Consider the following 16,670-nt stretch of genomic DNA (forward strand, 5'->3'; position numbering starts at 1 on the left):
TTCCTGTTGGACAGCTTCCAGCAGCTTGTAAATTAATTCGTGGAGCAGGGGGAGGATGAACCTTGCAACTATGCTATTGCTCTCACAGCTCGATTTAGCACAAGAACAGAAGCGGTCTTAACAAGAATAATAATTCTCAATTGCTTAAAAAAAAAAAAGTCCTAATTATTTATTTCCAAATCTTGATAGTGCATTTTACCAGTTTTGGTAGATTACATTGGTTTTGTAAATGCTACTTAGTTTTCTATGTACATAAATGCTCAATACAAAAGGTTAAAAATGCTTCACATTCTGCTCTTCTTCTCTTCAGGGGCTATCAGATGAAGCCCTGTATGCTACTTCCGATCTTTTAGGAAAAGATTAACTATTTCCAATCACTTAAGTGTTAATTGCTCTTTTATCTGGACATAACTTTGCAACATTAATAATGTAATCCAAAATAACCCAACAACAGAAACATTTCTGATGACAATGGTTCACGTGAGCATTTATGTATCGATTCAACAAGTCATTTGACTGTAGATCTAAAGTTAAAGCTCAGACATGAAGTCTTGAATGTCTTCTTACAGCACCAAAAGATGTGCTTACGAAGGAATCTGCCCAAGACTCAGTGATCTTGTCCTCCTGCAGGAGAATTGTATTTCACTGGAGTTGGGCCAAAATCTCAATTTTCAACTTCACTAGTAGTACCGGGTGAGGAATCAGAATTTATTCTGTCCTATTCTTGTAGGTATTTAGATTTTTTTTTTTACTGTGTCAGTACATTTTGAAACATCATTTCAGAAAAATAAAATTCAAAATTGAAACATTATTGTATAAGCAAAATAAACTTATTTTCCTTATACAATTATCAAAGCAAAACATTCTAACTTTCCTTTGTTAATGATTTGCTCTTCCTGGTGAATGAAGTTTTAGCCTCCCACCTCCTACTTTCCAGTTCCTCTACCTTATTTTTAATTTGCTCTCCTTGTCCATTTCCCTTTATAAAGCTTCTCCACATCACCATTTCCCTTGATTGCTACAAAGCTTCAGTTTGAAACCTGTGTTTGGCTTCCATGTGGCTGGGCTCTTCAGTAGTTCTGCAGTAGGATCTCTTCCACTATTTGCCAAGTAAGGTAAATAAAAATAGTATATATTTTGCTGAGGACTGGGCTGCGCCGGGCCGCAAAATTAGGGTCTTCATTTCAAAGACACTTTGCAGGCAAAGAAAGCTCATTTCAAAGAACTAGATTGTTCTGTTAAAAAAGGAAAGGGCAGAAGCAGATGTGACAGGCTCATCCAGATCCTGACTGGCAAGCTTACGACCGCTTGCAGCAACGTTTTGGCTCAGGCTCATCCTCACTTGCACTGATTAAAAGAATAAGAGCGTGGCCTGCTTTTTGTAGGATCAAAGGTATCAGAAATGGAGTAAGTAGATTTCATTTTCTCCTGTAAGTTATGATGGTTTCCTCAGTACGTCTTGATTTCTTGTTGAACTACTTCCAGCAGTAACTGCAGCTTCTGTGTAACATAATCTGAAGGGAGGAAAAACAAAGAAAGTTTAATCTGAAGGATATCTTAAACTGGGGATGAAAATCAGAGCAACACTGATTGCTGGAGCATTTTATATTAGCAGATCACTGTATCTGTTTTCTTTCTTACTATACTTTTTTTTTTTTTCCTGTTCACTGGTTACCAGTACACCTCAGCACAACACCAAATCCAAAGAAATCAAGATTCACAAATGAAGTTATAAACTAAAATCAAAACTGGGCTCTTGTTTCAGAGTAAGTCATTGTACTTGTGCCACCAGGGCTACACCCAAGCTAAATCTGTGCCATACGTGGGATGGGGAGATGTCTTTCATTTACACACCCACGTCTGTGCCCAAATCTGTACTGTCAGACAAGCTGCCCCATCACCAAAGAGCCTGCAGGCTGCATCATCTTTTCCTATCAGTCCTCTCCCCAGCCTTTCAGCAAATATGCTTGTGCATGGGGTTACAGTGCCTGGCTCTCACCCTCTCCATACTCACTTTTGATCTTTTTGCTCAGTTTCAGCCAAATTTGACGGAGGTGCTGATCACACAGACATGATAAAGATATGATAGCAAAAGTGATCCTCTTGGTTCCCCCTGTTGGTAGACCTCAGCCCTGTCTTTTCTAAAATAATATGTTAAGCTGGTTTATCAGTGCATTCACGAGCCAGGCCAGCCCCACACAGCACAGCCTGCCCCTTCTCTTTGGCTGTGGAGGCTGCATCCCAGAAAAGTCAGGGAAGGGGTGTCAGGGCTTGTGACTGAGGTTCCACGAGGTCTGTTGGTCACGGAGTGATTTGTGTTAGAGATGAGCACTGGCGGCAAACCAACATCCCTACCCCGAGCATGCTTGGGTCCAGGATGCTGAAACCCAAGTGCATACTTACAAAGCAGGCTACGGCAGCGGTTTGACATTTGCCTGTGGATTACGAGGTAGTAGACTGGAAAGCCACTTAACACCATGGTGCATCCGATGCTAATGTTTACGGGGTCTGAGTAGAAAGACATTGCCACTGCGAAGAGGCAGATGATGGTAAAAGAGACAGGAATGAAGAGCGGGACCTGGGTAAAGAACACAGAGGATGCTCAGGCAAAACCGATCAGCTTTCATACAAGCCAGCACGCACTGTATTCTCTTTTCCATTTTAAAGAAGATGAGAAAAGTCACATATCTGTCCTGTGCACTATTTCTGTACAACCAGTTGTGAGCGAGTAGGATGCATAGAGGAAAAGTTTACTTGTATCACCCTGGGAGCCCAGTGTGCCCTGAGAGGTGCACACCTCCTCTACATGCATTGATATAAACCTCACCTCATGTGCACTGATATAAACCTCACCTCATTCGCAACAAGACACTGAGCCAGGGAGAAGTCAACCAGACCTCACTGCTCTGTGAACATACAGCACATGTGCATGTCCACACACACCTCAAGCTTGCCACCTGTGGCAACTGCTAGTGGAAAATCTGAAGCCATGAGTAGAAGCCCTTAGAAACAAGCCGTTCTTTGGCCATAACACTTGTGACTCATTTTGAGCTGCCTCCAGCTCGCCTGAGACCTATAGTGACTGAAACAGGATAAACCAGACACTCAACCCCATAGCACTTGCATCAAGAACATGATTTTCAATGACACCCTGATGAAAGACCAAAGTAGCTCTCAGCACGTCAGCCTCACCTTGTTGGGTGAGCCAACTTATCTGTATTATTTGGAGAGTTATTTGGAAGACCGTAATAAATAAGCTGTGAAACACTCCCTTAGTCCCTAGACCCAACCAAGCCAAGTTACTCCTTGCCATAGCTGATAAAGGAGCTGCTGATCTCACCTAGGGTGACGATCACATTTTGGATGCTGACCATGCCGAGCTGAGAGAGATCAGTTGCTCTAGCAATGGCAGCCATCCAGCCACCAAACTTGCGTGCTCCTGCTGCCTTTCCAGCCGGAACATCCCTTGCCAGTGTCTCCTACGTGCGTACATTCACACTGCACATCTGTGTGAGAGGTGCGTGAGGGGGCTGCTCGCTCCTCTTCCTGGTGTTTTCTTACCATTTTTAACTGAAAATGCTGTGGGGGAAAATTACCAGCACAGCCACTCACATTTTTTATTATTTGTTCTCTGTAAGCAGGCTGGCGTCAGAAGAAGAAATATTTCTGACCACTGGAGAGCAGCACATGTACACATCACATTCACTCAGTCCTTCGCTGTTGCAGATGACTGTATTTTGGGTTTGAAGTGGGCATAAAATCTGGGGAGAGGGAGGAAGAGACAACCAAACTGCCAGCATTTCCCTCACTCATTCAATCTGTTCTTAGGAAGCACTAAAAACCTAAACCTCTATCTAAAACAAAACAGGGCAAACTCCCACAAACTGAAAATATCACCAGTGCTATCAACTAATAAGCTTCTCCCAAGCAGGCTGGTTGGCTGGTTTAAAAGAAAAAATTAAAGCTCATTAAAAAATCTGGTTCTGGGTGAGTGCATGAGCACAGCCAGCCAACAAGCTGGGAAGCTTCAAGGTCTCTGCTAAACACACTGTCTCCAGTAAAGACCAAGAAGAAAAATTACCCCAAACTTCGCATCAGGCCTCGCTTGGCTTGGGGAGGAGCCCTGGGACTGGTGGAAAGCGTTTCTTTCCCCTGAGTTTTTTGCTGATCAGCTGCCCAGTGCCTGTGGCCTTGGAGGTCTCCTCCACAGGAACTGGCTGGAGACACCATGCAGGCGCGACCGGAGAGGGGAACAAATTGTGCACACGATGAGCACAGCCCCGGCCAAATGTAGATGATCCAGCAGTGGGAGAGGTGTCCCAAGCACAACAGGGGCTGCGAAAGCCACGCCAGCTTCTCCCACCGACACGGGACCGGCTGCTTCCCACAAGCAAGACCCCAGCAGCCACCAGAGGTGCCCAGCTGGAGGCCAGAGAAAGGCACAAGGGGACAAGCTGCCCCTTGAGGAGCAGGGAGTTGAATCTCCTTCACCTCCTCACTTCCCTCTACCCATTTTTAATGCCTCTTGATGGTTATGTCCACGGGTCCAGTGCATCCCAAATGTGCTGGAGCTGTACATGTGCACACATCTGGACGTGGCATGCATCAGGCAGCTCCTCAAACCCCACCAGGTACCTGTGTGCTTAGCACAATCTGCATCCCACAGCGGTCACATATGGCTGTAGGCTCACTGAGCCCCCCCATCTCCCCGAGACAGGAGGGCAGGTCCTTCTCTAGGTGCCACGCCATCCATTGGCTGCTGTTAGCTAACAGCTGAAGGAAATGTTTTGTGTTATACACGCACACACTGTGTACATCCTCAGGGTCTGTAATGGCACAGAGTTGTGCTCAAGCTGCTTTATGCTACATGGTATTTTTGTGCCGGGAGTCCATTCCCTGTAAGTCAGGTCTGCTCCCAGGACTCCTCCGGCAATTCCCTTTTCCCCCAAGCCTGACAGCTTTCTGCTTCTCAGCCAGGGCAGAGACCTACCTACCACTGAAATCACATCCAGGAAGGGTCCCCCTTGCAGCTCAGGAGAGGTGAGCATGGGAACTGCACATCTACCAGCTCCCAGCCCAATACCTTGTCCCCTGGAGCAGGCTACCACCCCCTTTGGCTGCATCTGATGACACCACGTAGAACTGTTTTTACAGGATTTACCAAATCTGGCCATTTGGGCATATCAGCCAACCTCAGCAGCTCCCTACATGCCTTACTGAGCAATAGGGATTGAGGCCCTCAGAGCCTAAAGGCAATCACAGCCATGCAATGCTCTAATTCTTAGCAAAGGATACAGAGATGGAGAAAAGAAAAAAGAAAGAAAAAAAAAAAGATTGGCACATGTGTCTCTGGCTGTCAGATACACGCCATGTGTTACCTTGAACGGGCTCTGCAGCTCTGGGTGACGGCAGCGATGGACAATGAGCCCGAGGGTGGCTAATCCTATGAAGAGCCATCGGGAAAAGCTGAAGAAGTTCATTAGATGGTAGATATCTCCGATACACACCATGGTAGTAACCAAAGGGAACTGAGCATTGTGAAGATGAAATACAGTCATTAACGCCTTACTGCAGTCCTCAGACTGGAAAAGGTAATATGGATCATCTCCTCCAGCCCCCTGCAACCACAGGCAACTACTTCACAGCCCCAACATTTCTGAGGTCACCAAACGTGTTACAAAACCCTGTCACAGACTGAAGATTCCCATCAAAAGTCCCAAATACAAAATTGCAATATGCTACAGAAAGGAACAATGGAGATCTACAGCAACCCAAACCTGAGAGCCTCTCCATAAATACTCATTTCCTGGATTTCCACTGAACCTGGGAATTTCAGTTTTCCAAATAGCCAAAGCCTGGGTGAGACGATAGGAAACACCAAGCAGTAACTGTGGCAGATGGTGGGGACAATACTTGGAAAGAACACATTTGAGGCAGTAAGGCAGGGACTTTGGGGCAACAGGGTTCAGATCCCACTACCCGCACAAGGGGACGTAATAATTTACAGCCATTTCCAGTGTTCCACTTTCTTCATTTTTTGGAAGCTCATTTAGTGTCTCGATACCCTTTAAAGCTCCTCAGCTTCTCCAGGTTTGCAGATTGCCAGACCAAACAAGAAAGCCAAGACTGCGAGAGGAGGGCATGTCAGACAGGCAGATCCCCTTACCATTAACATGACAGCAGGAAGGGGAGTATGTCTTCGAATGTGGATCATGGAGAAGAGAGGAGGCCACTGCCCTTCCCTGGAAGCCACAAACAGTGTCCTAGAAAAAGACAGGGAGCCCTATGCATCAGCACCCCACAGTCACGCTAGAAATGAAGAGATCAATAGCTGGACTGACCAAAAGCCACAATGCACCCCACCCACACGTCTGCTATTAAAGGCCACAGTTCTGCACTTAGATTCACTTTTTAGAGGATTTAGAAAAAAAAAGAAAAAAAAAAAAGATCTCCAAAGATTAATTTTGCATCGTTGTCCAAGCACCAATTAGCTCAGCACAGAGCCCACTGCTGGTACTGTCCCCACGGGTGGCCCATTAGCAGAGACCTTTGGGCAAGTCCAGAGCGACCATGAACGAGGTCAGGCTGGAAACAGAAACAAAACAGTAGGAAGCAGAGGGGTCACAAACCTCTGGTCTTTGTAAGAGAGGCTGGTGAGTTCATGAAAGGCGACTGTCAGCCTTGGTGCCCACCCCAACAGGAGACTGGGCTTAAGACCCAGGAGGGCCTGACAGGCCAGGAATAAAACATATATGCATAGATATAGATAGATATATAAACTATATAGAGGTATAAATGCAGTGCAAGCTCCTTAAAGAAGAGAGGGTTTTCAAGCCTCTGGCCAGTTGTTAGACAATATAGTTTATCATCCTCCAGGGAGGCCAGCTACACACAGGGCCAGCTACAAAACAACAGCGAAGAGCTTCTTGCCTCCATCCCTCCTTTAAACCATGAAAGGGCAATTAGGGAGAAGGCATTGCATCCAGTTTTATAAACTTAATATCCACAAACTATGCCAGAGCATCAGCTGGGCTGGAACAGAGCCCAAAGCAGCTGGGACATGAGTATATAACTGGTTTTATTGCTGTCTCTGTGGTTTTGCTGGGGTGTGGCTGGCCAGCAGCCAGGGAGGCCCCATCACTGTTTATATGGCCTTTCTGCAGTCATTATGTTAATGATGCCAGGAAGGGGGAGAGAAGGATGACAGGGACATGAAGAACCTCCAGGGACTTCCCGTCCTCCAAGAAAATTGCTATCTAGAGGAGTTAAGTGGGGGGATTCTCCCCACCGTATTCAACACAGGACTTGAAGGTAGTGGATCGAATAACTCATTAGCTCCTGTGCTGTGAAAGATCCCTTTCATATCAACTGATTTTTCCTTTTGCAACCAGAGCTGTGAAATGGAGCTGGCCCCAGAGAGTTTGCTCAGCTCCCCAGGGACAGGACAACACACTTCTCCATGAACTCTGCCCTCCTCTCCAGTTTCAAGGCTCCCACAAGGACCCACAGTGTAGTAGCCAGTGGAGCTGGCAAGATGGTTTTTTCATGGAACAAAACTGAGCCTTGACTATTGTTTAGGGAGTGGCCTGGCCGTGATAACTTTTCAGTGAACTCAAAGCAAAGTCCCGCAGGGAGCACTTGCTTTTGGCCAGAGAACTCTTTTGGCCAGAGTTTGGTCCCTCCTCACAGTGGAGGGACCCTGTGCCCTGCAGCAAAGCAGCTGGGTGAAGCCCGCAGAAGATGGCTCCATTTCACTGAGCAGCTGCCAGTGTCAACAAAGCTCATAGTTCCCCAGAAACACTGACATTTCACTTTAAAATGAGGGGATGGGGGGAGAGGCAAAAAAATCTTGTTTTTATGACCAGCCAGACCTGGCCAGAAAAAGGAAGCGGAGACCCTTAGACAGCCAACAGTGTCCTGTAGTTTACATACTGGGAGTCAAAGGCCTTGATTTTCCCACAAGAGTGCCTAAAATGCCATCAAGAGGATGGACAGGTGCACAGGTTACTGGTGCTTCCCTCTGAGTCAATAAGCCAAAAAAAAAAAGTAACATCTCAGAGATCTGACCTTGAAAACGTGAGGATTCCTCCATTCATGGTTCCAAAGCAGGACAGCGCGACAAGGACCGGGACCACTGAGATAAGGCTTCTGCAGGCCCGCTGCACAAAACTCTGGGGGAAGAGCAAGCATGACTGTAGGAACACATGGTGATCTCTAGATGACATCAGATTCAAGAGAAGGAGTAAAATATAACTCATAAATCTTGCCTTTTCTACTGTCATCTGCAGGTTCTTTTTCATTATCATTTAGGAAAGACTAGAAGTTACTGTTGTCCAATAATACAGAGAAATAACAAAGCAAAAAGGCATGTTATTAGGAAAACCATCTCCTAGACCCTTGCCATAATCACCCCCTCAGCAGAAGCTGACCACACTAAAGAAAGATATCAGTAGGGGTGACGACTCACCACAGCCACAGCCGGAGAAGCCAGAACATCTTGTGTTCCCAGGACAGTGTAATAGGAGACATTGGTGAGCATATACCCCACAATGACGGTGATCACAGACACAATGACAGCCAAGGGGATGTTTCTACAAGAAAGGGGAAGAGAGGGACACAATGAACAAGCCATTCCCCCTTTGTTTTTCATCACATTACTGCAGATTGCAGCTGGCGCTGGTTAGGTGAGCCCACAGACTTATTTCTTCCCATGTTGTTTGCCAGCATTAGGGGAAGCGGTGGTACCCTGGAGGCTGGCACACTAGAGCCGCCTGCTTCTCCCAGCCTTACCGTTCAGGTCTGACCAACTCCTCACGCACAAAGCTGGTCTGAAACCTGCACAGTGGGGAGACACAAGGAGAGAGGTCGAGCCAGGTGTCAACGCAACGCACCACCCACCAGGTGCCCTCCTGTCACACCTACCAGCCTGAGTAGGCGAACATGCCTGCGTAAAAAGCCAAGGGCAGCTTGTCTGGGACCAGCGACTGCTTGTCAAAAGCATCCTGGAAGTTTTCAGTGTGGCCTACAGAAGAGATAAACAACAGATACAGAGCAGGGAAACATCAGGGATGGACTTGGACCGGCATACGCTTCGTTGGGTTAAAAACTGGCTGGACAGCCGAGCCCAAAGAGTTGTGGTGAATGGAGTCAAATCCAGTTGGAGGCCGGTCACTAGTGGAGTCCCCCAGGGCTCAGTAGTGGGGCCAGTCCTCTTCAATATCTTTATCGATGATCTGGATGAGGGGATTGAGTGCACCCTCAGGAAGTTTGCAGATGACACCAAGTTAGGCGTGAGTGTTGATCTGCTCGAGGGCAGGAAGGCTCTGCAGGAGGATCTGCATAGGCTGGAGCGATGGGCTGAGGTCAACTGTATGAAGTTCAACAAGGCCAAGTGCCGGGTCCTGCACCTGGGGCACAACAACCCCAAGCAGAGCTACAGGCTGGGAGATGAGTGGCTGGAAAGCTGCCTGGCAGAGAAGGACCTGGGAGTACTGGTTGATAGTCGGCTGAATATGAGCCAGCAGTGTGCTCAGGTGGCCAAGAAGGCCAACAGCATCCTGGCTTGCATAAGAAGCAGCGTGGCCAGCAGGTCTAGGGAGGTGATTGTCCCCCTGTACTCGGCTCTGGTGAGGCTGCACCTCGAGTACTGTGTTCAGTTTTGGACCCCTTGCTACAAGGAGGACATCGAGGTGCTCGAGAGAGTCCAGAGAAGGGCAATGAAGCTGGCGAGGGGTCTGGAGAACAAGTCTTATGAGGAGCGGCTGAGGGAGCTGGGATTGTTCAGCCTGGAGAAGAGGAGGCTCAGGGGTGACCTTATCACTCTCTACAGGTACCTTAAAGGAGGCTGTAGAGAGGTGAGGGTTGGTCTGTTCTCCCACGTGCCTGGTGACAGGACGAGGGGGAATGGGCTAAAGTTGCTCCAGGGGAGGTTTAGGTTGGATATTAGGAGGAACTTTTTTACTGAAAGGGTTGTTAGGCATTGGACTGGGCTGCCCAGGGAAATGGTTGAGTCACCATCCCTGGAGGTCTTTAAAAGATGTTTAGATGTAGTCCTTAGCGATATGGTTTAGTGGAGGTCTTGTTAGTGTTAGGTCAGAGGTTGGACTGGGTGATCTTGGAGGTCTCTTCCAACCTAGACGATTCTGTGATTCTGTGACTTCTTTCCCATGGGCTAACATCCTGCCCAAACCTGGAAGAAGCAGCTGTGACTTCCCTGGAGCCGGGCATTTGGATTTGTTTCATTGCTTTAATTTGTGGTGCTGTGCTGACATGCAAGCTGCATACACAGTGACAGAATAAGTCTATCTCCTGACCAGCTACCGGAGAAATTTCAGGAAGGGCAATGGCAACGTCTGTTTCTCCCTCAGATAGTGCCTGCTGTGGAAATGGGAGATCGTGGGGACAAGAAGTTCTCCCGTCCTTTTTTTCAGCCTCAAAGCGATTGCCCAGGTTGAATCCCTCCTCCCCATCCCACCAGCAGCTGGACGCTCGGTCTTTTTTGATGTGGCGCGGCCAGCAAGGCAGCAAATCCAGCTCTCGCCGTGCTCCCCCCGGCCCTGCCACCAGCTTGCTGACCCCGGCCCCACGCTGCGCAGAGCATGGGAACCAGGCGGGGAGGCAGCCGGCGTGGGAACAGCCCTGCGGGAGGGGAGCTGGGGACACAGGGGGCAAAGCAAACGCAATAATAAAAACTAGAGGCAGCTCGGATAAACACCCTGTTTTACCAGCTCCCCCCAGTTTTCCTAAAAGCGCTTTGCTTGAAATGAACCTGGGCCAGCACTGAGAAGCAGAAGAGAAATGGTCGTTTTTACAAAGCCATCCTTGTTCAAAAAAAATGAAAAAATATCAAAGTCGGGATATAGGTTATGAGGTATATTTTATATCAAACTCAAAAAAAAAAAAACACACCAAAAACACAAGGAAAGGCAAGGAAGAACACCTAACGGCCTCTCATTTGAAGGAAGAAGACAGTCAAAAGCAGTTATATTTCTAACATTTTGAAATCCAAGTGCCAAAAAGTTTGGATTCCACACCTATATTCAGTTTTCCATATCAAAGTGTCTTTTCATATCAAAGTGCAGAGCTCATGCAGTTGTGTCTCTCCAGGAAAAGGATGAAATGACACAGAGCACATGGAGAAAATCAGGCCACATCCACAGAGGTGCCTCTGTGAGGAGCTCTGAGATGACACTTGGACATCCAGGTGTGAAAAGCTAGCCCAGAAAGTCTCTTTAAGAAACCTGAGTCAAGGGGAATGCAGTGGCAGAGGAAAGGACAAGAGTGTGACTAAAGAAAACAGAGAAAGGCTGGGGAGTGAGGCTAACCAGTTTAAAAACAAGCACAAAAACTAAGTCAAAAAGAAAATGGACTCGAAAAAAAAGCTAAACTAGAAAATGGAAGTGGACCTATTGGGGTAGTCTTTTTATATTCTAAAATGACTGCCGATAAGTGATGTGACATAAGAAGAATTTACGGTCTGCAATACATTCATGAGTGATTTAGAGTCCCCCACGAGTCACATTAAACACAAACTGACATACTGGGGTCTCTCCACGGATTCTCTCTCCAGATGTCACCGGCACTTACCCTTCCTGCTGGAGGACGGGTGCCAAGGCTCCAGATTGTCATTTGAAGGCATTCCTAATAATAATGGCTCAGGATTTCTAGCTGCAAGGCAGTCCTTCATTTCAGAAGTGTTGCCCGCCTGAGGGTTTTTGCACGTTCAAAGGAGCCAGCTCCAAACATCAGAAAGAAACACAAATGTTGAGCCTACTGCCTCTGTTGTTCCCTCTGCAGAGGAAGGAAATAGCGTGAAGCCATGGCGGACTTTATCCCTTGATTGTGAATGCCAGGGGCTTTTCTACTGACTGAGGCTTGGATTAAAGCCAATAAACCTGTATCAATCCCAGAAGATACCTCTGGTAGGGTTTTTGTTATATTTTTTCCTCTGCACGTGAGCATGAAGTCCTGCATGAGTCCATTTTAAGTGTACCGCCTTACTGCCCATCTCCATTAGGAGGTAAAAAGCATCAGTTGAAGTCACAGGATGGTTAGAGATGCAGTTACCGGGGGGCTGGTAGCCCCTTACACAGCTGTGACAGGCTCAGGTCACCAAGGGATGCTGTCACATGTCCCTGCTATCCCTTGCATTTATGCTGCTTTCGAAAGGTTTGGAGCCACACTGACAACGGGCTGGCTGTAGGAAGGAAGGCATCAGCAGAGGTGGGTGCCTACATCACCCTGGGTGGGTTCATCTCCAAAAAAACCTTTGGAGAGAGCAGAGCTGAGCCGGGAACATCGGCTCCAGCGAGGTGACACAGCTTGAAGCCAACAGCCCCTCTCCCTCGAGCACCCTCCGTCAGCCATGCACCTACCCTGGGCCAGCAGCATCATCCCTGGCACGATGATGAGCACGAGTGCCAGCAGCTTGACGACGGAGAGGGCTGTCTGCAACCGGGCGCTCCAGGAGACGCTCCAGGAGTTGAGGGTGAGGACCGCGTCTGAAGAGGAGACCACACCGCTGCAGCCCGTGCTCGACACACACAGGGGAAGAAAATAAATAAATACAGGAATGCTCCCTGCCCGGGGGATGCTCAAGGGGGATGCCCCTCAAGACCTTGGGCTCCAGCTAGACAACAGGGATGCCATTGCTCCTTCTTGGCAAACACTGCGGCCCCAGAGCAGCTCCTTGGAGCAGGAAGCTTCAAGTGGCCAAGGAGGTAGCACAGGACCCCAGTCCCAAAAGATAAAGCCCTGTAAGCACCCCGGGTCCTGGGCAGAGAGGCCCCGAGACTGGCAGTGGCATGAAGGTGTACTTACAGTACCCCAGGAGAGAGACGAGCTTCACGGCAGGAACAGGGGCTGCACAGGGGGCAAAAAAAGGCTCCAGCAGGTAGCGCCCGAATGCCAGGGAAACCACGGCGCTGTTGGCAGGCCTGGCGAGGGGAAACAAGCACAGCATCAAACTCTGGTCCACGGACAGCCAAAAAATACCACGAGGGAAAGCTGTGCACAGCTGGGGAGGGTGGGAAGCTTCCCACCCAGCCTAATCCTGCTCCACAACGTAGATCCCATAGAGTCTTTTTCATAGGTTTTCTCAGCAAATGGGTTAAAAAGCACATGCTGCAAAAAGGTTAATTCTTAGCTTGAACGCAAAAGTTGAGATTAATCATACAGAGCAAAGCTGTGTAGTTCATGTGTCCTACTTTATCCCAACATACATGGAGGACAGGCTGTTGGAAGGGGAGGATTTTCCTTTTTCAGGTGGAAAGAAAAGTCGTTTACAATTTTCTAAGTTATTATTTAACTCAGGGCCAAGCCAGAAAGTGTTTTTTTTCCCCACAGAAGAATGTGAGAAGTTTCACAATAGAATGAGAGGATCTGAAATGAACCTGGCATCCACTCCCTGTCACCAAAAATATATCACAGTTCTTGGATGATAACAGAGCTGCCAGGGGAGAGGAGAGATATTCCTCAAGTACAGATCACACTGAACACATGTAACTGTTTACTCATTCTGTCTTCTTCCTTTTATTACTGAAAGTCTTTAAAAGTTTTTCAGATTTTTTTCCTTTTTCCTTTACAAACTGCTTAGGCTGTTGCCTGGAACCATAAATTAAATAAATATTTTCTTAAATAAATCAGAACATCCAGCAAAGGGCAAACAGACAAAATCTCTTACCTGATAGCAAAAAACTCAGCCCACAGAAATAAGAAACTTGGTAGAGGCCCTAACGTCTCCAAAATGTAGATATAATGTCCTCCAGACTTGGTGATCCTTGTTCCAAGCTCTGCATAACACAAGGCACCTGGAAAAGTTCAGGTATAAATGAACTGAGTAAATCATCCCTTGGATACTCTTTTCTGTATGACTTCCAGGGACTGAAGGAGCCTGTTTAAAAGAAGTGGTGAACTAGAGGAAGAAAAGGGGATTTTAGCAGAACCACTCTTTTTCCTTATTCTAGTGTGTTTAGAAGAAAGTTCACTCTTTTGTCAGAAGGAAGGAAATTTTGTTGCCTGGTTAATGATACAACTTGTCCAGGGAAGCTGTGTGGAAGAAACACTGCACTAAACTAAGAGAGACATCCTTTGACAAACGTCTTGGAGGTTCGCGTTCCCTCATCTCCCCTCTCAGCTTGGTGTAACGGTGCTCACAGGGTGGCTGCAGCACTCAGCTGACCGCCAGTGGCTGCCCTGACCATTTCAATCACATTTCTGATCACGGACCACGTTCCTGTGTACTTATCTTGCACCTTCACATCTTCATTTGAAGACCCCAGAGAGAGGACCTGGAAGGATATGTCTGAGAAGGGAGACCTGCTGCCGATGGAAAGCACGGCCCTGATGCTGCAGAGCAAGGTGAGCCTGAGGAGACAGCTTTAAAACTTCCAGGCAAATGGAGAGAAACCTTTACACCTCCACCTGTGCCTCCTACTCCTGCGGAGATCATTCAGGTCACACCACTGGTGAGGGCCCCAGTTTTTCCTGTCATTCCGCCAGTGAACTTATACTGAATCCCTGTCCAAAGTCTTGGATACAGGCAGAGCCCTCCTCTCATTTATCCCAGTGGGTTTCTTTACACGCTTAAAGCTTGTGTTTAAGTGCTTTGCTGAAGTCAGGCTACAGAGCTCATACACATGTCATACTTTATGGAAAAAAAAAAAAAGCATAAGAGAAAGCATAAAAGAAAGCAGGCCATTTAAGTATCCAAAAAAAAATGCATCAGAAAAATGATCACAGGAGGTCATCAAGCTGACAAAAGAGAAAACCAACAGATTCAACTACAAAATGCAACAACTCAACAAAGAGGCAGCTGAGCCAGAAGAGGCTACAAAAGACTGCCACAGAGAGCAGCTGCCACTGCTGAGACTGCCGCACCTTCCCAGCGCTGCGGCTGGGCTATGTGGCCAGCACATGCCTTATCACTTATCACTCTGCTCAGTTAAAAGAGACTCTTTGCTCACATTATGCTTTAAGATTTTCCTTAGGCAAAGTATATCACTCCCCAAACAGCCGCGCAGAAGCTGCATCCCACATGTAGGGTAAAGCAGCCTATGCTCAGCAGCACAACGTGAAATACTGGTAGGCATATGCAAAGAGCAAGAATCACGATTGTTGCCAGATTAACAACTGAACATCCCAATTTCTAAATGTCACAGTGCCAAGGTGTTTTATCCACATGGATTATTTCTCCTTTCTTGTTTTTCTTTTTTTTTTTTCCCCTCAAGTTGTAGAAGTGGAAGAACTTTAAAGTCACTCGCTGAAAATAAGCTTCAGATTTCTGCCCAGAGCTGAGAGATCTTGCACTTCTAACAGCAACTTTAAAGCATTTCTGAGAAGAAGGTGCTTGTATACAGTTAATGAAGGAAACTGAAAGCCATGGCTTTTACCCATGGTAACTGTAAGAACTGCATTATTTCAGAAGAACCAGAATGAAAGGCAGCAGGAACTGATCCGCTCCATCTCCTCGCTCCGAGAAGAACCAGGCATATCCGGACCCCTTCTGACAGGGGCCCACCAGCTCTGGCAGAGGCCACTGTGACCCCCAGGCTTGCTAAGCATTTGTTTCTGCTACATTCAGAATGGGGAATCTTAGGTCTATTCCGCTCCCAGCTATTTATAATACAATTTTGCTGGCTCCCCTCACCTCCCAGGTGCTTAAGCAAAGGCTTACCCAACTCCGCACTCACCAAACATTGAAAGGAGCCCGCAGGCAAACCAGACCACCAGGGAGAAGCCCACAGTGCCCGAGTTCTTCAGCACTCCTTTCGGGGAGATAAAGATGCCGCTGCCAACCATGCTGCCGATGAGAAGCGAGAAAGCCCTCAGCAAAGTTATCTTTTTCCTCAGAAAGACAGCCTCCTCTTTTTTCTTGTCTTTCCCCATGGCTGCTTTTCTAATCCCAGGGGAAGCTCATGCATTTAGGAGTTATGGTGCCTCTCAGCTGTCCTCAAGGCTCACCTGTAAGACAAGGAAAGAGTTAGGGATTTGGGCGTCTTCTTTTTTGGACAAGATTTTTTGCAGCAACCTGTCAAGATCTGTTGATTCCTCCTCAGCCACTGGATATAACCAGCAGACAAACCACAGTTGCATATAATACACTCAGCATCATCTCACACCACCACAGCTCCTGAGAGGGACTGGCAGCTTTTTCTCCCACTTCTGCCAAGGAGCACAGAGCATTACAGGTTGCATGCCACACTTTAGGACATGATTTCCAAATGCAACTTTGATGCCCGAAGAGAGGTTTGCAGCCCTGGTTGGAATTTGCCAGGTTAGGAGTTAATTTATTGGGAACTAATTTGGGTGAACATCGATATCGGCACATCAGCAGAAAAACACATTTCACGTTGCACACCTAATAATCAAGACCTTGAGGGTCAATTTTATTTATTTATTTATTTATTTTTGGAGGAGCAAAGAGCCCTGTTAGCTGAAATACACAAATGTTTTAAGCTATTTTAATTTCCCATCCATTCTTGAACAAACCCCAGTTACAGCCTTAACGTGAAGGCTTCACTTTATCAGTGTTCCTTGATATAACACCAAGCCTTTTCACTATCAGATCACTGAAGAGCCAAGAATAAATATTGCTGTCTATTCTAAGCTAGAGGACTGTCACTGATATCAGAAATGCTGTTTCTACTATCAATCCAAATCCCTTCTCAGTA

General features: G+C 47.1%; 1 protein-coding gene across 1 annotated transcript; it reads right to left on the reverse strand.

Moving 5' to 3' along the window:
* Window positions 1-1,449: 1,449 nt before the first annotated feature.
* On the reverse strand, window positions 1,450-15,885 carry LOC118255506 (cystine/glutamate transporter-like). Its single transcript, XM_035561723.1, has 12 exons — window positions 15,690-15,885; window positions 13,682-13,808; window positions 12,820-12,935; window positions 12,375-12,500; window positions 8,923-9,022; window positions 8,791-8,835; window positions 8,468-8,591; window positions 8,068-8,171; window positions 6,167-6,263; window positions 5,379-5,528; window positions 2,404-2,578; window positions 1,450-1,514 (listed from the first exon to the last, which is right to left on the reverse strand). The coding sequence occupies exons 1-12, from the start codon at window positions 15,883-15,885 to the stop codon at window positions 1,450-1,452; spliced, it is 1,425 nt and encodes a 474-aa protein (XP_035417616.1).
* Between the last annotated feature and the right edge of the window lie 785 nt (window positions 15,886-16,670).

Source organism: Cygnus atratus, chromosome 1 (genome assembly GCF_013377495.2).
Source record: "Cygnus atratus isolate AKBS03 ecotype Queensland, Australia chromosome 1, CAtr_DNAZoo_HiC_assembly, whole genome shotgun sequence".
Classification (NCBI taxonomy): Eukaryota; Metazoa; Chordata; class Aves; order Anseriformes; family Anatidae; genus Cygnus; species Cygnus atratus.